The sequence below is a fragment of the Alligator sinensis genome, unplaced genomic scaffold, assembly GCF_000455745.1.
Source record: "Alligator sinensis unplaced genomic scaffold, ASM45574v1 scaffold594_1, whole genome shotgun sequence".
Classification (NCBI taxonomy): Eukaryota; Metazoa; Chordata; order Crocodylia; family Alligatoridae; genus Alligator; species Alligator sinensis.
In genome coordinates this window covers 807,177-834,470 of record NW_005842286.1, presented here as the reverse complement: position 1 = coordinate 834,470, position 27,294 = coordinate 807,177, and the positions used below count along the sequence as shown (strand labels likewise).

The following is a 27,294-nucleotide window of genomic DNA, read 5'->3' as shown; positions in this document are numbered from 1 at the left end:
CGAATATGCAATATATATAGCTGTTCCATGTGGGAAAGAGCTATTCAAAGCTGTGTCAGGTTGTTGTTTTTCAACCAGAAGGAGAATTTGATGATAGGAGTCAGGCAGAAGAATGGTACCCAAAGTCCAGCGTCCTTAAACACAGGAGAACAGGTAGCAAGGAGGTGGTTTCCCAGATCTGCAACACCAGTGAGCCTGTGCCCCCGGGAGCTCTGCTGGAGTACTGTGCCTGGTTTCAGACACTGAAGCTGGGCTTGCACAGCTGGAGTACCACATCTGGTTTTAGGTAAGGCATTGATGCAGTGAAACTGGAGGGGGTCCAGAGTACAGTGAAGATGATGAGTTGGAAAACCAGCTGGGCTTGGAAAAGTTAAAGGAACTAGATAGGGTTAGTCTGTGGAAAAGGCAACGACAGGGCGGGCATGATAGCACTTTTCAAAGCACATTTCGATCAGATCTCAAGAAAAACCTCTTCACTTTCCAAGCGGCGGGACACTGGAACGAGCTGCCCAGTGAAGCAGTGGAATCTCCTTCTCTGGAGGGTTTCGAGTAGAGGCTGAATGGGCATCTGTCTGCAAAAATAGAGCATCCTGCATCTCTGCGGGGGGCTGGACTAGACAACCCACGAGGTTCCTCCTAAGCCTGTGATTCTGTTGTTTCAGCTTTCACTGCATAAAGGGGCATTTAATTGGTCCTTCTGTTTCGTCTGAATGAAGGTTGGTGAGCACACTCTTCAGTTTTAACGAGCTTTCTGATTACTTATAAATCACAAACCCATTTGATGGTGGCCATTAACACCTTCCCGTCGAACTGTTTGCCATGGTTGTGGATGTGTGCACAATACACGTATTGTGTGTGCACAGAACAGTGATTATCCAGAATCATTAGTGTCACCCTCATTCTGGGGAATCAACTTTTCCGCAAAAATCAAACCGCGCAGGATGAAGTGCTGAAAACTACGCTTCAATTACTGCACAGCACAGCAAATACTAAAAGAAAAAGCAACCAAAGAAATAAAATAAAAGTGGCTATTGTGTCATGTTTTAAAATCTCAAAGCACCAGAAAATAAAAAATGCACACTTGTCTTGCTGACAAGCAAATCCCAACTGCGGGCTGATGGCTTTGTGAATACAAAACCTTCTCCTTAACTGACTTACCAGATAATCGACTTTCTCGGTCTGTCTCTTAAACATGCTTGCCTGTCGGTATACTGTATTTTCTTGCATACAGTAGGCACCTTTTCCTGGAAAAACAAAACCAGCTGCTGGGAATTGGAGTGCACATTATAAGTGAGGAAATATGGTAACGGCAGTTTTGGCTGCTTAAGTTTCAGTTGAGCAAAAGCAAAAGTAAAATCTGTGCGGCATCCACAGGGAGGAAAATGAAGAGCAGGCTCAGCTCCTTGGCTGCTTCTGCTACCTAGTTGCTGACTAGAAGGAAAGATCATTTTTAGTTTGTTCTGCCTTTCAAAAAGGAGATCCTAGCGTCAGAAAAACCTGTGCCTAAAAAAAAGCGGAGAAGTGTATGTGGTAGTAGTATGCGCCATCCGAAACCAGAGCCTGGTCAGGTGTTGCTATATTCCAGCTGCCGGCCAGGCTCCCTGCTGCCAGGTCACTATGGCTGCAGCCCCAGGAGACCCCCAGGTAGGGCTGTGGGGGACAGCCCAGGTGCCTGCCCCAATCTCTACTACTGGGCTTGGGGCAACATGATGCGCGCCAGAGCACACAGGCATTCTCTGGGGACAAGTAGCAGTGGCACATAATGTGCTGCTGTTGTTTGTCCCTGGGGAAATGTATGTCCCCACTTGTGGGGACGTGCCCTATGAGATTTCTTTTGGTCCAATCCACAGGTGGTGGAAGGAGAGGGCTAACAGGGCTCAGGCTCCCCAAATGCAGGGCAGCAGATAGAGCCGGAGAGCAGCCCAGCCGCAGGCTGCTGCAGCAGTGGGGAGGGGCGCACACACTCAGATACCCTGCACACTTGGCACTCACAGTCAGGATCACAGCAGGCCCAGCCACAGGCAGATAAGTTTCTTTTAATCGGGTTTGGGGGTAGGGGCGGCAGATCGAGAATGGGGTAGGGGCAGGGTGAATCATTCACCCCTGCTCCACTCCCTCCTGCGCTGTGGGGATTGCCCCACAACCCGGCCCGGCTGGGGCCCCGTTCTCAATCTGCCCCCACCCCCCCAGGTTGTGGGATAATCAGAGCCCAGTGGCTCGTCCAGGGGTGCAGCACGGGAGAGAGGGGGATGTGCCTGCCCTCCCCCGGCTCCCCCGCAGTGTGCACAGCAGTGGGAGCCACCCGCCTGTGCCCCTGGAGGAGCCACCGGGCTCTGAATGGGGCCCCAGCTGGGCTGGGTCATGAGACAATCAGAGCCTGGCGTGATGCTGGGGAGCCAAGCAGCAGTAGTGAGTCGCGGACACAGGGAGCAGAGGCTGAGCCCAGCTGCAGCCTACCCTTGCCCTGCACAAAGATTGGGGGCCCACCTGCCCCCCCCCCTTGGCTTTTGCTGCCGCCAGGCTGCTCCAGGGTCTTCCCAGAGACAACTCGGGGCAGGCGCGGGGTCCCAGGGGTTTCCTTCTCTCCAGCTGGGCAGTGCAGTTGAGGCTGGCCCCAGTCCAGGCCCCACTGGGCAGTGTGGGGCCAGAGCTGGTGTGGGATGGCAGTTCTCAGGAGTCGCTGGTGCTGGGCAATGGCCCTAGGAGTGGGAGAATGGGAGGCCTTGCAGGCACAGCAGGCGCCAATCCCAAGCCCGGCAGAGCCTGGAGACTCCTCCAGAGCTGGCACAGCACCGGGGAGCCAATGGGTGGGGTGGGGGGTTGCACGTGGCCCCCTGATCTTTGCACAGGTAATGGTGGGCTGCAGCAGGGCTCAGCCTCTGCTCCCTGCATCCATGCCTCACTGCTGCAGTCCCCCCGCAATCTCGTGGTGGGTGGAGGTGGGTGCATGCGTGCACACGCTCAGCCCCCCCCAAAATTTTTCCTCCCTCCGCCTATGGTCCAGTCCTCAATTTGCCAAGGTCTCTGTGAATCCTAGCCCTACTTTCCAGTGTATCTACTACTCCCCCTAGCTTGGTGTCATCTGCAAACTTGCTGAGGGTGCACTCCATCCCATCTTCCAGGTCGTTGATCAAGACATTGAACAAAACTGGTCCCAGGACCAACCCCGAGGCACTCCACTTGATACCAGCTGCCAACTAGACATTGAGCCATTGACTACTACCCTCTGAGCCCAATGAACCAGCTAGTTTTCTATCCACCTTACAGTCCATTCATCCAACCTGTGCTTTCTTAGCTTGCTTGGTCATTCATGTTCAGGAAAGATGAATCCAGACCAGAACAGGTGCAGAGAAGGGCTATGTGGATGATCAGTAGAATGGAGAACAGAGGAAGACTGCAAGTGTTTGGCTTGTGTAGCCCAGCAAGTAGACTGGGAGGGGATAGGATTGCTATCAACAGAGCAGGGGGAAAAGAGCTACTGAATGGAGGGAGAAGAGCTATTTAAGGTTAAAATGATATTGGCCCAAGAACAAATGGGTAAGAATTAGCCAGGAGCAAGTTCAGGCTAGTAATTAAGAAGTTTGTAACCACTAGAGCAGTGAGGTGCTGGGATAGCCCCCAACTGGAGTAACAGGAGTAAAACACAAAACAATCTGAAGACAGAGATTAATGCAGTAGAACATTGCTTATGGAGCATAATTAGTGCCACCATCATTCTGGATAATCAGTTTTTCCGGGTAATCAAACACCACAGTATGAAGTGCAGAAAACTATACTTAAATGACTGTGCTGCGTGGCAAATATTAAAGACAACAGGAAATAAGTGTAGGTGCTATGTAATGTTTTAAAATCTCAATGCACCAACAAATAAGCAACGTGCAACTGTCTCATCAGTAAGCACAACCCAACTGCAGGCTGATGGCTGTGTTAATACAAAACCTGACTTTCCAGATAATCTCCATGGTATGATCATGAAAAGAGTGATAGGAGTTGGGGCTTGTGAGAGCAGAGATGACCCAGGAGATCCTTTCTTCTCCTAAATTCCCCATGGAAAATATAGAGGTCCACAAGGAGCAGAAGGAAAGAAATAAAACCAGTTCCACGTGACCGGGTTCAGTTGCATCTTAAAGGCATTGTCCAAAACCTTTGCATAGCAATGAAAGAACCCGACCGGCCCATGGACCGGCACAGGTACAACCCTGATGTTGTGGGGCTTGGGATTCAGGAGTTGAGGGTCAGCAGTACTGGAAGCCCAGAAGCTGAAGCCAAGGGTCACAACACCAGGTGTCAGTCCAAGTCCAAGGTGTCATGAGTCCATGGTCAAGGCCAGGCCAGAAGTCAGGGGCTGGAGAGCTCAGAACACATGATAGGAGAAGTAGGAACAAGAAACTTGGGTCTAAGGCAGGGGGTGAGGCAGAAGCAAGACAGGAAGGCCTGAAATAGTAGGGCTACTAACACAGGTCAGGGCTTCAGGGGAAGTGGGAGGGTTTTAAGAGGCTTGGGGCTTCCATTGAGTCTTCTGTCTCCAGCAGCCAGGTAACTCCTTGGTGGTGCAACAACCCAGGCCTTGCACATGAGTCTGGAAGACCTGGGTTCAAACCCCAGGGGTCCTGCCATATACTAAGAGAGCTGCCTGCCCTGAGCAGCTCCCAGTTCAAATAGACAAGCAGTGGGGAAGGAAAGAGAGGCAAAGGGACTTGCCCAAGGTCACATAGCAGGTCAGTGGCAGAGCGAGGGGACAGCACATAATCAGTGGGCCGCCCACTAGACTGCTCACAAAATACCTGTCCACCCAGTGGTCAGGGGTGGAGCAACAAGCAAGCAGTCCAGCTAAGAGCAGGCCAGAGAGCATGTGGCAAAGTCAGGGGGGCTGTGACCTCATCTTAGCACTTGCATTGATCTGCTATGGTTGCGGGTCCCCCTCCATCACTGAGGTTTGCCATCATCTGCCACAGGAACGGTCAGGATTCGTGGAGGCCCTGACTCTCTTCTCTTCCTGCGTTACAAGAACCATGAAGACAGGCCCACCCAGCCTCTGCAGTGACCCCATGCAGTCTCCCCGACTCACGCTTCCTCTGCATGTGCTGCACGCTGAGAGAGTGCCACGTGGACACCATTATGCCAGTGCTGAGCACACCCAGCACCTTTCTCAGGAACTGCCCTGGGCACACACCAAAAAGCGGTTACACGGCATCTTTCAGCAAGCGGCAGCGAGAGTGCAGAGCTTGTGCTTTGAAAGCAGCCTCCGGATGTCCAGGGATGCAGAAGAAAGGTGGTCTGACAGGGGCAGGCTCTTGAGCAAGGGGATGTGGTTTGCTAGGGCAGGCAGGTCGGAGGGTATGCTGCTCCCAAGGATGTCAGGCTTGTTTGTCAGGGTGGAAACAGCTCTGCCAAGGGTGAGGAATTTGAGAAGGTCAGAGAGGAGGAGGGAGCGACAAGAGCCGTTTTTCAGGTTTATCCTGAAAAACAGAGGGGACCTGTTTCCAAACTCAAGCCCCCAAAGTTGGGCAGTCAGAGAAGCGTCCACGTTTCCAAAGCTGGGCCTACCCAGCAGCCAGGTAAAGTCAGGTCAGTTATTTAATGACCTGCTACGCCCCACTGCGAAAACCTTGCTGCGAGCCCCGTGGCAGGGGGGATGCTGAAAAGCTGCAGTCATTAGCACTGGTAAAGCACTTGGGGTCCCCGGGTCTGGAGAACAAGAAAGCATTAATATTTCATCCCTGAACACCCCCTGCGGTCCCAGCTGGATGCCGTAGCCTTGACTTCCCACCCCAGGAGCTGGGTAATGTGATCGCACTCCATCGGACACACATGCGGCATTTCACCCCAGAGGTAGCTGCATGCAAGAGGCCTGGCATCCTTCCGGATCAAAGGCAGCGCAGGGCACAACTAACCCCCCTTGAAGATGAGAGCGCAACGTCTGCTGATTTCACTAGGAGCAGGACGGGACTCTGCATATCACAGCGCCCTTTAGATCTTCTTGGGAGCTGGCTGCTGCCGCCAAGAAGCGGAGCATCCCCAGCCACCGCACACGTTAACAGGAGATGAGGGGCTGAGACGCTGAAAGGACTGAGGCCTCTGCAATGCAAGCTGCTGTAAGGGCGAGATCCTGGAGTGACCCTGGGCAGAGCCACCCTGCTCCGACTCAGTGACAACGGATCCTTTGCTTCCCTGGGAGCAAAAGCAGACAGCGGCGTGTGCCATCCCTTCTCTGCTGCTGGTGGCAGCTCTGCGCTGGCTCAGCTGAGCCAGGTCTCCGAGTGGGGGAATCGAGTCCCTCCCCACCGCCATGCCCACTGCAATCTTCTGCACAGCAGGGCAGGCAGGCACCTTCCTCCCATTTGCTCCTAAGGGCACACAGGTCACACCTGCACCTTGCACTGGGGAGAGCTGGACTATATGCATGGCTGCCTGCTATGGCTGCTGGGTTAGGAAGGAAGGAAGTAAAAGACAGAGGAGCCTGGAGTGGACCTAGGGCATTGGTCTGGGTGCACATATGGCTGGACTGGGCTGTAACTGGTTCTCTTAATACAAACCCAGTTTAATTTTATCAGGTCACCATCTCCACTGGTTGTTACCAAGCAGTACATAGAGCAGTGCCTACAGGACAGGGTGACGGAGCTTTCCAGGCACTGTCCAAACTTAGCAGGCTTGACCCTCTTTTTCCCCCATCCTGGTTTCAATCCAGAGTAACTGAGAGTAAAGCCAGGCTCCCTGAGGCTCAGTTCTCCTGGGCCCTGAACCTGGTGTGGTGATAGCAGCTGGGCAAGGAGCAGCCGCGAGAGCCAGGCTCCTCCAGGGGCATGGAAATACCCCCTGTTCACATTCCCTGGCCGGCCAGACCCACCGGTTCATAAACAGGAGTCTTCTCTCCTTTGTAGGATGCCATCCTAAATAGCAGCTACCCGACTGCCCTCTTTGAGATGACTCTTTTCAGGATTGAGACATGGCTCGATGTCTATAAAAGGTGTCTGGGTAGAAAAGTCTGTCCAAACTCCCCAAGCAAACACTTCACTTAAGCCAGTGGTTCTCAACCTTTGTAAACTCGAGGCACTCCTCAGAAAATGCCGACTCTTGGCTGTCACTCATTTTTTGATTGGAGAAAAATACGAGACCAATTCTTTTATTGCAAAGAGCTCAGGAAGACCAGAACAGGGCAGAATGGTTTGGACATTACAGGTTCCTCTTTGAAATCCCTGGGTGTATCTTGTGAATCATGTTTGCCCACCTAACAGTGCTAGCAGTGCGTGGCACCCTGGGGTGCTCTTGAAAGGATCTTGCAGGACCCTGGTTGAGATTCAGCAACTTAAGCAGATGCAGCCAAATTTGGGATCTAAGCTGGCTGTCAGACACCGTGAGAGACCCAGCCCTGAACGCTATACCAACAATACACATCATGTACAAGCGCCCCTAGATAGCGTCTGCAACCGCGGCTATTTCCAGCAGCGAGGGGGGCTCTGGTAACATGCGGTAGCAGCCTGAAACGCTTCTCCAGGTCACCAGGGAGGAGTGAAAACTTCTCGGGCTCATAGTGCCCCCAGCATCCTTCCAAGCAATGCACAGCTATTGGCTATAATTCAATAAAACACGTAGGGCCCACTCCTCCCTCATTCAAAGCTAACTCACATTTTGTCATCAGCTCCTGTTGGAGAAAAATCAGGCCATTCCCCAGTGCTTAAAACCTGTGAAAAACCCACCTTCAGTGAGAAAAGCACAGGCCAAGCGTTCAGCCCATAAGCAGCGCTGTTAAGCAATTCAGGAGTTTCAGCGGCTCCCAAGCTAAGTGTGTGCTTAAGAATTGTTATGATGAGTAGGGCATAATCGCCGTCTCTCTTCTAAGGCCATTGTAGGAAGACAGGAAAGAGTTTAACGAAACCAGGGAGCTGAAACAAAAGCAGTCGCCACCCGAAACATAGGCACGTACACTCATACGGCTTGTAACAAAGGTGGACAAGGCGCACGTGGGGAGAGGGGTTGTTGCGTTGTGCGGGTTTGTGCATCTGTGGGGGAAGCAAACCAGCAAGCAGCACTCAAAGTAGAGCCCTGGGAAAGCCTGGAGGACCAGAGCTTTTTGAGGCTGTGTTGGAGCGGTGAGCTACAGACATGCCCCTTGCTGTGCCGAGAGAAACAGGATCTTGTGCGCTTGTTGTAAGTGGAAAGGAGCACATCAGAGATATCCAGACCATCATCAGTTTCTCCAAGTTAAATAACCTGCAAGGGCCTGAATTTTAGTTAACCGCTCAAGTCCAAAGGGAAACAGCATCAGGTTAAGTTGGGGTTTTAAGCATGTGCTTATCTTCCATTTAAATCAATGGCATTTCATGACAAATAAGTGTCTCAGATCTCTAGATGAGGCATATGCACAGGGGTGGATCCAAGCAGGAGGCAGCTGCATCCCCCTTTGATTCCTGCTCCACTTAAACTTAAAAGCTAACTGCCTGAGAGAGACAGGGGCATTTCTATTCAGGCAGTCCTGAGAGAGTGAATTGACTTCATGACTCGTTATCATCCACCCTGATACCTATTAATCACTCACCACTCCACAAGTGTTAATGACCCTCTGTCTGTTTTAAGGATCTTGATGGTTCACTATTCAAACTATCCTTTCTTCTGCAGTGTTGCTGTCTGTCCGCCATTCCTGGTCATGTCTCTTTTCTACTTCACAGCCCTGCAGACTGTTTTTAGCTCTAGCTCAAAATGTTAATTCAGGTGTGGTCATATTAACTCAGCTGTACAAATGACTGACAGTAAAGTATAGGAGACACTGTCAAGACACTCAAGAAGGCTCCTTTTCGGTTTATGAATCTGAATAAGAGATGTTTATTTAACTATAGTGACTACAGGACTAATGATAGTCTGTTCACTATTTTTTGCCTAGTTTGTTGAGTGTTTTTTTTTAAACTGTATGCATATACTCTAGCAAATTAGTGCATATTCCAATAGTTATATTTGTGGTTTTTTTCTTTGATCTTCAACTGCCTTTTCTTTTTTGTGTCCATGTGACAAGGTATTAATTTAGCAGAATTAACAGATTCGTTAGAATCTGACAGGCTATAGCGTGAGCGCTTCTGCTGTGGCCTGATCCTAAACTGAATAATATAGTGCTAGCCCCATTAGTCAAGTTTCTAGATTCTCTTCAACTAGAGAAAAATACATGCTGTGTTGTATGGAACGACGTGGTACACCATTTGCACTCACATTTTCAAAATCCTGGATCTTAGGTTAGATATTAGGAAAAACTCTCCCATTGGGAGGGTGGTGAAGCACTGGAACAGGCTCCCCAGAGAGGTGGTGGAGTCTCCATCCTTGGAGGTGTTTAAGACCTGGGTAGACAAAGCCTTGGCTGGGATGATGTAGTTGGGGCTGGTCCTGCTTGGAGCAGGGGGTTGGACTAGATGTGACCTCCTGAGGTCCCTTCCACCCCTCATTTCCTGTGATTCTATGGTCTGCCCATGCAGATGCATACAACAGCAAGGTGGGACTGGCCTGAATTTAGCACAGCTGCCCACCTTGCAAGGCAAAGCAACAAGTGAGGCACATAGATGATCTCAAATTTAAGAGCCCAGACAGAAGACAAAGCAAAAGGAGGATGAAGAAAATGGAAAGTGACCTGGAGCTTTTGGTTCCTCTAGAACATGGGTGCTCAACCCCTGGCCCATGGGCCCAATCCAGCCTGCAGTGCCATGTCACATGGCCTACAGGTGCCCCCATAGGCCCAAGCATTAGGCACTGGGGGACCGATAGCAGTAATTGCCAAATTTCTGGACCCATTAGGAGACCTGCTGGCCAGACATCATGTTAGATAGGCACATGGAGGTGGCCCAACCTGAGCACATGGGCCAGCTGGAGGTTGTGTGAGGGTCCAATCCTGCTGCATAAGGGCAGAGTAGGCCACCTGAATGGAGGGATCTTAGAGGGGTCCTGATTGGAGGATTCTGGGGCCCAGTGTGAGGCCAGTGAGATTAACATCTGTGGATGCCATCTGTGAGGCTTGGGCTGCAGTGTAGGGGAGGATTGGAGCCGCATAGCACCCCCTGGTATCAGGGCAAGAATGGGCAGCCTCCCACCTTAATTAACATTGTAATTAATTAGGAACAAGGCATGGCAGGAAAGTCAGGTGGGTGGCATGCCCAAAGGCAAGTGGGGAAACTAGCACTGTGGCTAGTCGGAGTCCCACTTTGCCACAATTCAAAAGCCTCCCCTAACTAGTTAGAGGCAAGGCTGGTAGCTGTGTTAAGGTTGCCTGACAGTTCCCATTACAAGACTCTTTTTTCAAGAGCTTATAACTTTTCAGCCCAATCAGAAAGAGCTTGGCAGTTTTCCACGCTGGGTGTCTGTCTCAAGCTGAATTTTTGGGTGGTTAGGAGAAGGGAAGGAAGGGGAGGGGACAAAAAGGGCTGTTAAAATGATACAACTGCTTTAGAAAAAACTAACGTTATTTTGTCCAAGTTAAAGGACTTTGGTGACCTTTCCTTTAAGAACCAGTTCAATCTTCATTTGCCCCCTCTTGTATGCAGGCATCGTGACAGAGACCCAGCCATATGACACATTATTTTCCCCCATCAGTCCCTGCTTTACCGACTGTGTGAGAGAAGATTTAGCTGACTTCCTGCCCCTGGGCAGGGGGCTGGATTCGATGATCCCATGAGTTCCCTTCCAGCCCTAATGTCTATGAAATCTATGATCTGCTCTAGGAATGAATTATTTTTGGGCACTGAAAGTAACTATTGCTGCAAGTCCTTTGCTTTAAACAAGATGAGTCAAGCACAGTGCCAGATAGCAACATACAAGAGAACAGTAAGGTTGTGTTAGCATGACAGGCCGTCATCTCCACACATCAGTGCCTTGATCACTGGATATTTTTTTGGATGGTGGGTGCTACCAGGGACCACACAATGACAGGGACCAACCTTGCAATATTCAATGAGAGTTGATAAGTAAGGTATAAGCCATGTGAGGTCCTGGACCTTTTGGGCAGTAGAAAAGGAGGTCAATAGAAGGTGTATGAGACCACCATGCTTCAGAAAGTGGCCGTAGTGTCCCTAGGGTCACACTAACCTTGCCTCCCTGTCTGGCTCACTGGGGTGCTCCCTCCCTCTCTTTCCTGCCACGTCTTTGTTGGAATGGATTATTAATTCAGGACACTGCCCATGTCACTGGGGGATTTCTGTAAGCGTTTCACTCTGTGGCAGAAAGCCACCTCTGTTTCTCCCGAAAAACTCTACTCTGTGACAATTTGGTTAGGATGGGCCCAGCAGAGGATACACACCTTACCCTATCTCTTTAGGTAACCTGAGCTGGATACATTCCGGAGGGAAGGGGGAAACCTGCTCCCTCTGGCTACGTGACTGGCATCACATACCTGGGTGAGGGGCTTGGGCTCCCTGGGGAGCTAGGAACTGCCAGTCTGCCCAGCAACTAGTGATGCATTTCAAATTGGTTGGCTGACAGCCAACAGGTGCTGGCCTCCATTGGACCAGGTAAATGAGGTCATAAAGGCTATATAAGTTAAGGACTGCCCATGAGGAGGGGGCAGCAGCCATGAGGAAGACTCAGAGACAGAGAAGAGCTGTACCATCTGAAACTTGCTCTCTCTCTCAAAACTCATGATCAAGGAACTGCCTGCCTCCAGGGGGAATCTCCACCTGCCTCTGGATGATACTTGTGAGTGAGCTACCTGAGATCTAACTAGATAGATAGCTTGCAGTAACTCAGATGCGTGATCAAAGGCTCCCCAGCCATGCCAGTTTGCTCTATGGGATTTCTCTGATATGGCTCTACCCTGTACCCTATTCCAACCCTACCCCTTGTAACCAATAATGTTCTCCTTTGTACCTAGCATGGGGGACTTATTGGGAGTGGGTCTAGATTATGCCTTGGGGTCCCCTTGGTTCGGCTGACTAAGGGAGACCACTACTTGTGCTTCCGACTGAGGGAAGCACCCCCAAGTGCTTGAAGTGTGTCAAGTACCCCCGAGGGCTACTAGGCCTGTGTTACCCAGGGGACTCAGAGCCAGAATCAAGGCCAGTCCTGGGTGGTGGCAGTTTTTACCCCAGGCTAGTGGGTGTGCTCCAGGAAGGGGGTCGGCCAGACATGAGGCATCCCCAGGGAGGCACTAGGAGCCTGGAAGGTGGTCAGGCGCAGTGAGGTGGGTGGCTCAATGCAGGAGTACCCCCTACTGGCCTGCCACACACTCAACCAAATTATTTTATTGGGCCGGTTCGCCCCGAGCTTGTTCAACCTTGTGCTACTTCGCTCCTTGGTTCAGTCCCTTTAGTTGGGCTGTGACTCCCACCCTCCTAAGCCAGTCCCTGGGCTTTTAGTAGCATGCTCTCACAGTCTTTAAGCCTCTGGCAGCCCACTTCCACCATCTCTGGGCTTCTGGTGGACCACTGATGAACACTCAGTGCTGCCCTGGCACTAATTCTGGTCTCCAGCCTCCCCCCTAGCCATGTCTGTGCCTTTTTAACAACAGCATCAACCAATGTGAAGCTTCAGTCACTTTACTGCTGAGCCATCCCTTGCAGATGTTCCTGCATCTCAGTATGGACCAGGCTTCGTTCCCTTCAGGAGGAGTGGTCTCTTGTCCTCCAGGTCCTGCAGAGCTCCTTCTCCTCCAATCCAGCCTGGAGCCTGCCTTACATAGCCCTCTGCCCCGCCCCTTTTGGTCATCTGACCTGGGGTTCCCTCCAATGTGTGCAGTCGTTTTCTATTGACCTAATTAGCAGGCTACCTGGTTTGCTCTGCTGCAGCCATTCCTTGCCCCTCTCCAGAGCTTTCCTTTGACTGTAATGGCCTCATTACAAAAGGGTGGCATGGTTTTAAGGGTCAAGCAATGGGCTAGAAAACTCATTTCTTCCTTTTACCGTAACGGGATAATGGCCTCATTACAAAAGGGTCTAGCAATGAGCTAGCAAGGTACCGTGGCAGTGCCTTTCTGGAAGGATACAAGTAGTGTAAGACTGCATTTGCCTTGACCAAAGGGAAGGAAGTTGCAGGAACTGAGACCTGATACAATGAGAGCCTGGATGTGGATTTTGGCCATGCGGCTGGACGGGGAAGGCTGAGTATTGGAGGCACTAGGCAAAAAGAACCTCTGAGAGCTGCTCTAATTAAAGCGCCTGCAATGTCATGTATATTCAGTGATCCCCACTTCAAAATGATGGTGGGAGCGCTTTAACTAAAGCTCGTTTGACGGACTTTAGTTAAAGTGTCCCTGCCGCCATTCTGAAATGCCGGGACACTGAATACACAGGACGCAGAGGCTGCTGGAGCACACTAATTATTATACTCTAGCAGACTTGATTAATTGAGTCTGCTCTGACACGTCCTAATTAGCACGCATCGCAGCAGACGTCTGCCATGTGTATAGATGCCCAGAGCACTGTAGGATTGAAACTGAACTTCACAGGGCGCCTCAACTTGCGCGCTTCCTGTTTTCTGGGAGCCAAAGCTGCTGATGGTTTGGGGTCTGAATCACAAAATGCTCCAAAGGCAGCAAAGCTGTGTTCAAATGTGGGAAGTACCTAAGTCCTCTGAAAAAAACCCAGCCCAAAGTGTCTCTGATGGGGCACCCAAAATACCCAATTTTGAGTATGATTGACTGTGACTTCATTGTCCCTCAGCTCCCTGGCTCTCCCAGGGGATAATGGTACCCCCTCATCTCACATAGCAGGTGTTGTGATAATCAGTTCATTCACACCTCCGACGTGCTCAGCTACCGTCACGCTGAATACTACCACGAAGCCACCGAGGGAACTAATCAGTCCATCCTCTGCGCAGGCTTTGAACGCTGTGCAGGAAATAAGACAGGAGGACACACGTTGAACAGCAACATATGGAGTGGCAGCTCATTAAGGAAGCTCCGTCCAACCTGTGCTCCAAAAGCAGCGGGGATCCACCGGAGGAAAGGAATAGCGTGTGATGCTGCAATTAAAAGCTGTGCGTTAATGCATATGCTGAGCGAATGCTGTACGGGCAGCTGTGATTCCGGCGTTCCCAAACTTTCCGGGACTTGACTTTGCAGCTGAAATGATCTCTTAAGGCAGGAGTTTTGCAGGCGTTCTTGTGTAATCATAAGGATTACGTTCCAATGAACCAGAATCGTGCATCTTTTACAATGTCCCCTGCTGTGTTGGGACACAAAACATCATGCTAGGATATGCAATCTGGGGTCTGAAGATGATTGGGAAGCTCACTCAGTCCCTTCCACCAGCTACAAAGTTCATGCTTTTCCCATTTGGAGGGAAAGTACTATTTCAGCTCCCCTTTTCTGAAGCCCAGTGGCCTCATCCTTCAGTCCCTCCTCATTCAGACTCCTAATTTATAGGATTATCGCCATTGAGCTCAAAGGCACTACTTGCATGAGTAAGGAGCGTAGCATCAAGCCCCAGGGCTGTTCTCTGACAGGTAGCAGCAGGGTACAGTAGATTGATCAAGGCTTGTCCAGCTGTGGTTGATGAACGAGATCAAACGAATCCATCTGCTTGGCGTGTTTTAGACTGAGCAAAGGAGGTGAGGCACCGCGCTGTGCAGTACGAGTGCTGACGGAGAGGGATTGCAACAACGGAGACAGCACGTTGGCCTCTGCCATAGCTCTCCTTTAGTGCACAGGTAGCTCTTTGGCGGTCAGGAGCATGGCAGTGAGCAGGAACAGTCCACACAGACCCTTTTTCCTTGCTGATATGTCAGACTGTTCCAGGGGAAGCATCTTAAATGGCTCACGTCGGTCAATGAGAAGAACAGTCTGGAGACAGACTGAGGCTCCAGGGTAGAGGTGTTCCTCAGCCTTCGATGGCTTCAGTCCCCACAGATGGCAAGGCCTGGCAGGCATCACATCACCAGCTTCAGTGCACACCTTGGAGGAGAATCTAGGTTTTGCACAGGCGATGCAGTGTAGTGGTCATGGCATGAGGCAAGACCTTGGGAGACCAGTTCCCCACTCGGAAACTGGTCTACCAGATCACCTGGGGCAAGCCGCGTCCCCTCTCGGTGGCTTAGTTTCCCGTTGTTGGTCTGATCTACTTACACTGCCTCCCAGCTGAGATGCTCGTAATGGGTGTACAGCATCTGGCAGGCTGAGGTCTTGCGGCAGTACCCTAACAGCGACCACGCTCACTTGACTGGTTTACGTTATGGCTTTCCATCTCCTTGACTAAGTCTCTGCACTTCTCTTGCCGCTGCTGCTATTTAACACAGCCCCCACGTTGCTCACTTCGGTATGGAGTGGGGGTTGAGAGCTACCTTTAAAGTTCTGCAGGAAAAAAAAGACAATATTTTCCTTTTAAGTCAAATGCACCAACATCCACGCGGTATTTTTTTTCCCCTTTCCCCTTGGATGATGTGTCTCAGCAATGTCAATAGCCATTCCTAACCACGGGAACCTGGCAAGGCTGCGTGCCTCTTCATAGCACCCACAGCTACGATGCCAGCAGCAGAAGCTGTTGGCTCAATATTGCTGGGAGGTGTTTTCCTAGCTTCTCCCAAACATAAGGACTGTTCCTTCTTGAAGCCTCCTCCTCAGTCACATAGCAAGGCAGAGTAAAAGAATAGAGAGTTCATTCAGTGGGCTGGGAGAGGAAAGGCAATAGGATGCACCTGTTGGGATGGGTCTCAACCCAACCCTCGAAGCTGAAATTGGGGAGAAGCAATGTCATGTGGCAGGCCTCACTACTGGGTGTCGGGAACCCTATTCCCAATTCTGCTACCAAGTCTCTTTGCAGCCTTGGCCAAGTCATACGCACCTCTCAGTGCTCACAGAATCGACAGGGATGCTGGGAGACTTGAGTCCAAGACCCATGCAACATGTACACCGGTATGATTTACACTGGTTTTGTAAACTGTAAATAGCACCAGGAGCCCCTGCGGACAGATGGGCGGCAATCCCACAGTAGCTGCTCGCCCTGGCGCTCTTAAATGCCTTGCTTCGAGGCGGCAGGGAGCCGATATTGGTTACCCTGGGGTAGCTGTGGACAAACAGTGCTTTTCCCCCAGGATAATTCTCTATTGGATTCAAGTACGCTACACTGCTGCAGCGGTCCACATTATCTGCCGGCCCCTTGTCTGCCCTGGTCGAACGGCTGATTGCACTGATGTAGACGCACCGTGTGTTCGAGCCTGTAATCAGCTCGAGTTTGTGGAGTGGGGAAACGTTGCTGCTATGTACCTCATCACCAGCTAGTGCTGGCATCTTGGAAAAGCTCCTCTGAGTCTGTGATAATCCATGGCCGGTGGGGAGGCAGAAGTGGACTCTGCCCTTACGAGCTTGTCAGCCTGCCACACAAGACTGGGTGCCAGCTCCCCAGGTACAGACATCACGTCTGGGTACCACTGACCTGGCTCAGGCCAGCTGTATGGGCCACGGGCGGCTGTTCCTAGCCCCTGGCAGCAACAGCCCACAACAGCACACCCACCCTCTGCAGTGCTAAGCATGTCCCACATCTTTACCGCAGCTGGCTACGGACATCCTCCCACATCCCTGCTTATTCTTCTTAGCTGAGAAACATCCTCCCAGGGGAAGCCCCATACCAGGGGACCCTCCAAACCAGACTGGGAGCAAAGGGAACAATCCTGCAAGGGCCCGAGTGGCTTGTGGTTGCGAGGCGGGGACCTGTCCGCTTCTTATGGCCGTGACTTCAGCGTAGGGTGCTGTTTCTATTCCCTAAAATATGTATGCATGCCTAATGGCAGGCCATTCTTTCCTGCGATTTCCTCTCCACCGGCTCCCAGGGCATCATCTCTGCGGAGGAGCTGAAGCCCAACTAAAAATAACCTGCTGGGTCTGTGCAAGGGTCCCACCGCGGAGACATGCAGTGGCTCCTGCCGGACATGCCCAGATCAGGAGGCATTTATATAACCCTGCTCCAGCCTGTGCTTGCCACGCAGTGCCAGCTTGCACAAAAAACCCGAAGCAACAAACCAGCAAATAGCTGGGGAGGAGGAGGGGGGGGGACCCCCCTAACCCCTAATCCAGACACCTGCTTTTTTTTTTTTTTTTTTAATCCCTGCCCTGAGCACATCCAAGTTGCAAAATAATTGGAAATTTTTTTTTTTTTTTGCAATGAAGGGACTAGCTCCAGAGCATCTCCTTTGCATGCTGGGGGATGTAGTGTGAGCAGGGCTGGCTGTGCAGGGGGGGGCATGGGGTTGCAAACTACAGCTCCCGGCGTGCTGGGCTGCACAGGGGGGAGGAGGGGGGTGGCTGAGAGCAGGCTCCTGCCTGCCTGGAGGGGTTTATTCGGCTGGCCCTGGCGTCACACAGCCGGGGCTCCCGGCTGCTGCTGCAAACTCCCAGGTAAAGGATGCAGGTGTGCTGGGGGGTGCGGAGCATCAGCTCCCCTGCAGCCCCTGGAGGTAGGGGCAGGGTGGGAGTTTGGTTTGCTGGCAGGAGGGCTGGGGGGGGGCAGCAGGAGGGGGCTGCATGCCCCTGGACTGGCACTGCCAGCACCAGCCTCCAGCTGCTTTGCAAAAGCATGGGTGGAGGGGTGCTGCTGATGCCAGGGCATGTGGCAGGGACAGGTGCAGCGGCTGTTTCTGGCACCCTGCGTGTGCATGTGACTGTGTCGCCGTGCCAAGAGAGCCCTGCTCCTGCACAGCCTGGTGGGGGGTGTGCACAATTGTGTGCACAATTGTGTCTCTGGGTCAGGGTTGCTGCCTGCTTTGCTGCCCTGCCCCTCCACACGTGGGTGCATCCCCCGCCGGTGGCACGTCACCCCCAGCCACCGTCCCTCTTTCTTAATGAGGAGTGCAAAGGCCAGGGTGCATCCCCCCCCCATGCTCCTGCTCTTACCCAAGTTGTGGAAAGAGCCCGTTTTCCTCCCTTCGGAGAAAAACAAAGCCCACGCTGCGATGGAAAGTTACCGGGCTGTTCGGGGACGCGTGGCTGTGCCTTCACGGATGTTCTGGATTTCCCTGCTGATAGGCACTGTTTAGCGCCTAATCCCTAAATCGCAGTAAGATTAAGGGCGCGGGGGCAAGGAAAAGGTACTTGCAGTCGTTTTCCCTCTCTCTCCCTTCACTCGCATTGCACGGATGATGAAAAGCTACAGCTGTTGCATCCAGATTGGAGCCCAAGGGACCTGTTTTCTGCTTGCTTTTCCAAGTTTCAGGGGGGCAGCCGGGGTGGGCAAGTGGCTGTGTTTGCAGTGATGACAGACCCCTCTGTGGCTGCTGGTTTTAACTCCCTGCCTTTGATGTTCCTCCCTCCCTAGATTTTGGAAAGTCGTTCTGGAGCCATGGCCTTGATGAAGAGCGGCTGGCTTTGGAGACAGAGTAAGTGCAGGCTGTAATTTTGCGGCTGCAGGGTGGGGTGGATGGGGTTGTCTTATTCTTAGGACATGGCAGAGGATAACGTGGTTTCTGTCTGACGTCGCACGAGCTGGGCAGCCGGCCGAAACAACGGGCAGACTGCACTGCAAGTGCTTCGACTTCTCCAGCGAAAGCAAGAAGGGCGGGCTTCGGCTGGAGGATTTCGTGCCCGGAGTGGCCTTAAGTGCATTTGAGCCCAATCTGGTCTCTAAGCAGCCGTGGATTTGGGCAGCCCTTTACTCTGAAGCAATCACTAGTCGTGGGACTTGAGCCGTGATTTACGGAGCGTCATTCTGCGGCCTGGGGGATTCAGGAGTCAGGCCAGGCAGTGCCATCTGGCTTTGAAAATCCCCTGCGGTATTTTTGTTTGAGGAAACTCAGGATGAGAAGCCCAGCTCTGTGCTGTGCTCCTGAGAATGGCAGTGCCCTGGCACCGATCCCTTGGGCAGCATCTGCCCAGGGCATCCTCCTGTCCTGTGCTGGATGTGCAGACGGGACCTGGTGGCCATGATCTGTAGGCCACATCTTGCCCCCTTGCTTGCCCTGGGGAAGGGGGTATTCACCCAAGCCAGTCTGCTCGGGTAGGGCACTCCTCTCCCGGGAGGAGCATTCACAGCTGGCTCCAAGGGGAAGTTTTTCTATCCCACGCAGCCCCGGCGTGGGGGAGAAGGTTGCGCCTGTCTGTTGGTGACAGGTTTTATTTTTGAAGCTGTCACCTCCAGGCCTGAAGTAAAACCCTCTGGACTTCCCTCTGGAGGTGTTATTTTTATAACACCGGGCCCCGTTCTCTTTGCACCTATGTTGTGTAGGCACAAGAGAGGGGGCGTGAGTCGCAACCTTTCCGAGCAGGTTGTATTCTTCGTTAGCGCTGCCCAGTGTCAGCCACGACTCCGAGTGCAAAGCACAATGGGGTCTGAAGCAGGGGTCTCTGTCGATGCAGAAAGGGTCCCCAAGCCCCACAGAGCCCAGGCAAAGGATGCAAATGCCCAGGTAAAGGGAGCAGGGTAAGGGGAGGATGCAAACTCCCAGGTAAAGGGAAGCATATGGGTGCAGAGGGATGACTGATTTCCTCCAGGAAGGGGCTGATTGCTTCTGCAGCCGGGCACTTGCCATGCTGGCCTCCACCCCGGGGTCAGAGGAGGAGATGGAGCACAGCGTCCTGGGCTGAAGTGGAGCGAAGCGGGAAGTAGGTTGTGCCAGCGGCAGGGCTGTGGGAGGGGTGGCAGGGACAAAGCACAATTCAGCCCCTGTTCTGCTGCTGGGACACCGGTCACCCGAAGGAATGGAGTGGGAGACGGGGCCGAGATCACGCGCTCGTGTCGACCCTGCAGCGCGGCTCTCGGGGCCTGTTCTGCCAAAGGCTTTTGCAGCCAGTTCTTGCTCTCTGCTTGACGCGTTCCCCACCTGGGCATGTGCCGTGCATCTCCTGTAGGACAAACCAGAGACATTTGAGTCCTGACAGGGCGAGATGATGATACCCAGTCCTGGGGGATGCTCTGATTTAGCAGCCAGAGGCAGGAGGAGATCGAATGGCTGGAAGTTGATGTCAGCAAAGCTGGCTCTGGCAGCGAGGGGTCGGCCCAGCAGCGTGTCAGGAAGGCAGGTGCCCGCAGGCGTGGGGAGAGCCAGCAGTCAGCCGTATTGCCCCGTCAGCAGCCCTGGGGCCAGGGGAGGGAGCATGCCACAAGCTGGCTGGCAGGAGCCTGCTTTGATGTTCCCTTTGCCCTCTTTCTTCCTTGTCCCCTCAGGCTCCATTCTGCGGCGCTGGAAAAGGAACTGGTTTGTCCTGTGGCTGGATGGCAGCCTGGTGTACTACCAGGACGAGACCCAGCGGGACATGGAGGGAAGGGTCCACATCAAGTTCAACTGCCGGGGCGTCAAGACGGGCCGCGAATGCAGAGGTGAGCTGGCTCCTCCGGGGCTGACACTGTTAGGACTCCGTCCGGGGCTCCCGGTGTCCGACGTGTGCCGGCTGTCTGCATAGAGTGGGATCACTCCTAGCACAGGGGACTTGGTCTAGTCCAGGGCTGAACTTCCGACTGGTCCTCAGTCAGCACCACTGCTCAGCTCCTCCATGGGTCACACGGCACTTTACAGAAGGCGTAAATGTCATTATTCTCTATTGCACAGTGGGGAAACTGAGGCACGGAGCCATGACACCCCGCTCTCAATCCATGACAACCTCCTGCCCCTCCCAACCCCAGGGGAGCTGAGTCCTTTGGGCACTTCTAAACTTTGGAGTCTTAAACGGGACAGCTATGTGTTGTCTCCAGTACCCAAATTTCTCTCTCAATGTCTTGACGCCCATCTTGCTGGGAACATCTGATCCCAGCAGTCTTTCCTGCCCACACGCAGGGGGGCTGGACCTGATGAGGTCCCTTCCAGTCCCTAACGACTACGAAACTATAAATCTCTGCCTGCCTTTGCCTCCTTGTCCTCTTTGGGATGCAAGGACCATTCTGGATGCGTGAGGCCAGGTTGCCTCCCTGCACCTCTTTTCTGGACAGGCCTTTCATGAAACAAAAAATGGGACTTCACCGTTGCTTGTTGCTGTCTAATGTTAACTGTTCCACGTATCAGATCTTGGCAGAGCACAATCAAACCCAAGCCGATGTTTTGGACCTCAGTCTCCCCCCCCCCCCCCCCCCCCCCCCAATCCATTTTCTTTTCTCTAAAACTCTATGTTTACTGACACCGCAGGTGTCCCCTAAACTCACGCTATGAAAATGCAGCGGCGATTAGTCTGCTGGAGGGATTGACACTAAGCTCGTTACCCTGACGACTAAATTAGATGCCGTTTATGTCTTGAGGTGAGGGTTTCCACCTGCGAAGTACACAAAGCGGCGCTTGGTCCTTGTGTTGATGGCAATAATGAGTGATTTGGGACCTGAACTCCTTGTTGATAATAGACGCTACTTGAATCAATAAAGGTGTCTGAGCGTAGGTATAAGAGGACCACATAATGAATGCTTTTCTAGAGCATGTCCAGGGCAGTTGAACATACTCTGCAGGGGCTGCGGATCCTGTTTGCTCTTGGATGAAAAGACAGTGCCTCTTCCCATTGTATTGTGGTTCACATGATTCAATATGTGGTACCACAGTCCTGAGTCATCAGTTGTATTCTCCCTCTGATGAGCGAAACAAAGGGGATACAGAGCTCAAGCAGAACCGGCTTGCATGGTACAAAGGCCCTTTCTTGGACTTCGAGCGGCAGTAAGAACGCTGCGTTTCTGTATGGTCCTCTGCAGATCTCAAGGCACTTTGCCACGGAGAAGCAGATTTCTTTCTGCAGCTCAGGCTGTGGTTAGATCCCATTTTAAAACTCCGGTTTTGTTCTTACTGAACTTTTTGGCTTGGAAAAAAACCTCAGGTTGGCCTTAAAGCTGCAAGAATCACTCCGAGTAATGGAGAAGATCTCTGCCCTAATTTAAGAAATATACTTCATAGTGGGCTTGAGTGATAGGTCATAAAAGAGAAACTTGACTTTGTTTCTTCCCTAAAGTTTCTTGTCATCTTTTTGCTCGCAACTGTTTGTCGTTTCCCTGTCCTGCTTCCAGAACTCAATCTCCTTGCAGACCTCACGTGGCCCCAGTTAGCAAAGCTGGACTGTAACGCATCTGTCTGTCTTTAAAATTTAAAATACACTTAAATAGTGGGCGCTTCTACATATGCATTCATGCTCCTTAGTTACTGCGCATTAAGTTTAGTGCCTGGAATAACAGGTACTAACTCACTGTGCAGTTACTGGTGCTATGCGCAGTAGTGCTGGCACGCACCATTTAGTGACGCTAATGCACAGTAGACCAATTCTGCTGCACATTAGCGCATTATCACAGCTTTTGCCCTGACATGCTAATGCGCAGTAGAATCAGTCTACTCCGCATTTAGCATCTTGTATAGACACACCCAGTATCTCCATTTTCCCTCCCTTGCTCCTTCCCTTCTTCCCTTCCTTCCAGCTCAGTAGCAACAGTGGGGCCAAGTGAAGTCTTGCCACTGATTTAGTTTCTATGATCTAATGTTTTCCAAGTGTTCAACCACAATTCTTTGGCAGGTATCTACAGCACCTGGGTTTCTAAGGGGATCATCCATCCAAGGTATTGTTCAGGTCCAGGCCTACTTAGCTTCCAAGATTAGACAAAATTGGGTGCATCCATTCCAACATAGCTACCCTTATTTTCTCATTACTTAAATTGGCGCCACAAGACCCTACAGTAATACAAACCACTCCACCACGTGCATCCAAATCAGAGCCACTGAAAAACCAATATGTATATGTGCTTACAAATGACGGCCGCGGCAAAGACACAGTTGTAAACGCATCCTCCAAACTTCTGCTGACAATCGCTGATATTTCCCTATTGACATTCATTGCAAACAAAGCTACGTGACATTTTTGGGAGAAAAGATAGCAATAAAATTAAAATACTGAAAGAGATGTTAAAAATGGTTTCCAACTATCTGCAGGTCAAAGTTAGGGCTATTGCACGGTTATGAAAAGCTTTTTTTTTAGGGGAAGTTGTTGATACTGTGTAGGGCAGAGTCAGATTCAAGAGGCCCCTCATTATTTTCTTCCTTGTTCTTTAGTACTTGGCTAATGCAAATATATAGGCTAGGTCTCTGTTTTTGAGGGGTGCAGACCACGTTTTTGGTCCTTTAGCAACTGATGTTCATTGGCCTGGTTATCCGTGTGTCTGCTGCCTGATTATATGGGTTTAAGGTTCAATGAGAAACAGGCAGCAAGGAGAAAAATGGCTCCAGGTAGCCATCTCTTGGCAAGTACTTATGAGTTGGTAGGGAACAAGGGCAGGATCATCAGCTTTATTGATTTTTAGTCTACAAGACTGATTTGGAGCATAAATAGAGGGGAACAAAGAATCCAGCATGGTTTGAAGAGGTACGATGCTGTGTCAGAGGAAGGGGGAGATATTTAGGGAGACCAGGTGGAAATGAGACTTAGATAGAGGAGCCCATTGTGGGGCGTCTGAAGTGGTTGAGCCTGCTTAGGTCACCATCATGGGATGGAAGGACTCAAGCGACAAGCGTGCGTGCTCTTTTGAGGCTTTTTCCCCTTTTAATATGTTGAACCTATATAAGCAGTACTTGTGCTCTATTTGATCACTGTAAACCACTGGTTGCAGGCTCTGGAAGGGAAGAAATGAGGAACCCACACTCAGGTGGACCTGCTGAGTAGCAACAGTTGTCCCATGGGGTACGTCAGCCTCAGGCCTAATGTGAGTAGGGGGATTGCCATATTCCGCCTTGAAAGAGAGAAAAAGAAAAAGGCACGACGTCTGGTGCCTGAGCCCGGCCTGGCCGCTGTGCCCCTCTCCATGGGCCATCCCTCGTGACCCTTGATGCTTTTGGTACACTTCCGTAATACCGTGAGTATTAAGGAGGGCAAATGCTCAGCATCTCGCATCGCCTTTGCCCAGGAGATCACTGTCTAACAGTTCCCATCGTGGCTACAAATACGCAGCGCCCAGGCACCGTGGTGAGCTGTATAATAGAAATGTGGGCATTGATTGACTAGGAGAATATTAAAGAGCAGTGGAGTACTTTCATAAGCAACCTACTTACAGAGCTAATTCCCAGGGCACAAGATAGTCCAGGAAGGGGAAGACCGTATTTGCCAAGCAGGTTAGTCTCACTGCGCCTGTACTTGCCTGGAGCTCGTGCACGTTCCTAAGGCACTGACCCGCCTTGACTGTACAGTGCTGTCTCCCGGGGGCTCCAGCGTTTCTGCTTACCTCTGGAGTGTGAAAATGAAGAGCCCAGCAAGTTATCCTTCTGAAACTCTGGTTCTCAGTGCTACTGCTCGCTTGAATCATACTTGGGCTCTCTCTCAGGGAGTGTTGATGGCTTCTTCCTTCTCCAGGGGCTAGATCAGGGGACTGGGAGTCAGCACCCCTGGAGCCCAATTAGTCTCTCGTTTTGCTTGCAGCATCTTCCCATTGGCTTCAGGTAGCAGCATGCAGGGCACCCTCAGGATGATGAACTATAAGGATTCTGCCACAGGCTTCCTGCTGTACCTTGAGCAAGTCATTTAGACCCCAGGGCCTCAGCTCCCCTTCTGTAGCCTAGTAATAGAAGCGCCTCTGCCCTGTACAGGTCGGGTGTGAGAGTCCATCATTTACCTTTGCAAATTTGCTTCAAGATTCACAGAGGAAAGTGCCGAAGAAGTGCGATCCCTCCTGTGGCTAGGTTGCTGCTCCCACAGCAGGGCTGGGGGGGGTGGGGGCTGTGGCTTGGGAGTGAGGAGCAATGGCAGGGGCAGGACACCGGCATATCAGGGCTGTTCAGTGCCACAAAGCGCTGGGATGGGACATCCGCAGCTGGGCCCACGTCCTGGTGAGCGAAGGGGCCAGGGAGAACCCTGATTTCCCATGATAAAAAATCCAAAATCAAACACCAACATTTATAGGTAGTTAGAATGTATTTTCCTATAGTGATTGAGGCACTGATAGGTTTCCAAAAAGCTTTAAAATTGTAATTATATAAATAAAACATTGTGTTCAACTGATACATGATACACACATACATATATACATATATACACACATATACATATACATACACACACACATATATATAGTGTGGCGTTGCATTTTAATCATGGATTTGGGGGGTTTTAATCAGAGAATTTGCAGTTTTTAAACAGACAAAATCAGGATCCCTGCTTCTCATTCCAAGGGATCATCTGTTAGGTGGCAATAAGGATCCAAACTGTTGAATCTTTACCCATCCCCAGCTCTTGGCTGTTGCACGGAGCGGGACAATAGCCCCGTGGTTAGGTGCTGGATGGGGGGATTCTGCCCAGACCCCGCGGGCACTGGTCTCCGTGTGCTTTGGTTATCTCTGGTCCCTACAGAACCAGGCTGAGGCACATTGCTGGGACTCTTGGAAACAAGCTGTGTTCGCGGCATGTGACTAGAGGTTTCAGCCTCTGCACCCCACTGACTTCTACCCTTGGGGGAGTCTCCAGCAGTGAGCAGTGGCCCTTGCTGCAAGCTCCCTCCTGCAGCAGTGCTCTGCACTGCTGATGCCCACCTGACTCCTGGCAATATTTCTCCATGTTCCTTTTATTTTATCTGTCTTTAGAGGAGGAGATTGTGGAGCTGAACCGATGGCATCTGGTATGGGGCGGGCTCTTCTGCTGCTTACCAGGTGCATCAGCAGTAATGAGTCCCAGCAGGGTTTTAGAGCATGGGGCAGTAGCACAAAGTGCAGCTCCATGCGTGTGTACAGGGGGGGAACTCCCTCTTCTGGTCCATCAGCCTCTGAGAGCTCAGGGAAAAGAGCAGAGAGCCGTGCCTGTCTAGGAGGCAGGATGCCTTGTCTCTGGAAAGGGGCTCCCCTGACCTGGACCTCTCCCCCCACCCCTGCGAGCTCCCCAGGGTAGCTGTGCTGCAGGGGCTCTGGACTGGTGGCTGCAGAGCAGCCTTCAGGAGTAGAGAGGTGGTTTCTCTCTGCGTTGTGTCTCCTTCCTTGGCAAGCGTCTGCCACTCCCGGCGCCTCTGTGGTGGAAACCTGGAGGCAGGAGGAAAGTAGCAGGCATGACTGTACCTTGGCACATAGGGTAAGAGAAAGGCCCCTTTGACAAAGCCATCAGGCACAATTTCAGATGAGCCCAAATCTCAAGCTTTAGGCCTGTCCTGGGTCTGGAGGGACGTTCAGGAGCAACAAAGCGATTCTTGTCCCAATAGTAATCCAGGACTTTCCAGGGCCTCTTGGAGCCTGTGCATGCCTGGGTTCGGATGTGCCAGATGGACACCCCTGAAGAGGTGGCAGCAGCCTGACTCTTCCTGGACTATGCTGCCAACATGGCTTGGTGCCAGTCTGGCAAGATACCATCCTCCAAACTTGGCTCCTTGGCAAACTTGGCTCCTTGGAGCCAAGGTGGCTCCTTGGCTGCTTTTTGCTGGGAGTGAAAACTGTGCGAGGCTTGCAGGATGTTGTCTTCTGCCCACTGAGCCCCCAGGCTTTGTTTCTGCAGGAGGCGAGCCAGCAGCCAGGGGTTGGGAGAGAAGGAGATATTCTGGGTGCATGGTTTGCTGAGCTCGGTGCAGTGGCTAGGAACCAGGGCTTGGGACTCGCATCCTGGCTCTGCCTCTCACCCCATGATGGTGAGGCCTGCCGAGAGCCTGAATCTGTAGCTCTGCAAAGCATTAACCACCTCCTCCATCTCTGCGGGGCATCATCTCTGAAACCTGCTGCTCCGGTGGCCCTTCCTAGATCAGCCCTGCCAAAGTCATAGCTTGTCATGGTAGCGAGATGCCGGGTGAACAGGTCTTCGGGAGGCAATGATAGCAGGAGGGAGGGGACCCTGATAGCCCAAAGAGGAGAAAGGACAAACCTTCAAGCATAAGACTTGTGTACAGGTGGCCACGGCCGTGCTGCACAGAGCAAGTCCCTCGTACCACGCAGGGGGCCTGTGTCACTGGTAGGCTCCAGGAGGAGTGGGGAGCGGGTGGGCTAAGGCTTGCTTTGTTGCATCTCTCCACATTGCTGGCTGCCCCTCTAACCTGCTGGTGCTTTGGCTTCCAGACGTGCAGCCCCCCGAAGGGAAGAGCCGCGACTGCCTGATGGTCATCATGCTGCGAGATGGCTCCAAAGTGACCCTGTGCGCCGAGAGCGAGGACGACGCTGTGTGAGTGACCGTGGGTGCTGCGTGGGCAGCAGGGGTGCCCCGTCTCTCACCTCCTCTTTCTCCTGGGTGTTTTAACTCTGTTTCACGACCAGGGAACTAAAACCTACCAAAGGCATAAACACCACTGAAATATTACAACAGACTCCATCTCCCAAAAGAGACAGCACGTTTCCATTAGGGTCCCCGGGGATAGGAGTCATGCGTTGTTTTAATGGAGCTCGCTATAAACACAGAGCAAGGCGCGTGCCCCGGTCTGACAGCCAGACCTTCATAGATGTTAGGGTCGGAAGGGACCTCAATAGATCATCGAGTCCGACCCCCTGCATAAGCAGGAAAGA

At 52.0% G+C, this 27,294-nt stretch overlaps 1 protein-coding gene across 2 annotated transcripts in view; it reads left to right on the top strand.

Moving 5' to 3' along the window:
* The first annotated feature begins 17,185 nt into the window (after nucleotides 1-17,185).
* The window catches only part of PLEKHB1 (pleckstrin homology domain containing B1), a 40,094-nt gene continuing 29,985 nt past the window's right edge, over nucleotides 17,186-27,294 (top strand). The window contains exons 1-4 of one of the 2 annotated variants that reach the window (XM_006028063.2): nucleotides 17,186-17,293; nucleotides 18,210-18,270; nucleotides 20,055-20,207; nucleotides 26,854-26,956. In XM_006028063.2, the coding sequence (XP_006028125.1) occupies nucleotides 18,234-18,270; nucleotides 20,055-20,207; nucleotides 26,854-26,956 (293 nt within the window). In that variant the 5' untranslated portion in view covers nucleotides 17,186-17,293; nucleotides 18,210-18,233. Of the gene's footprint in view, nucleotides 17,294-17,859; nucleotides 17,983-18,209; nucleotides 18,271-20,054; nucleotides 20,208-26,853; nucleotides 26,957-27,294 lie in introns of those variants that run through there. The other variant, XM_025209393.1, reaches the window with a different exon arrangement.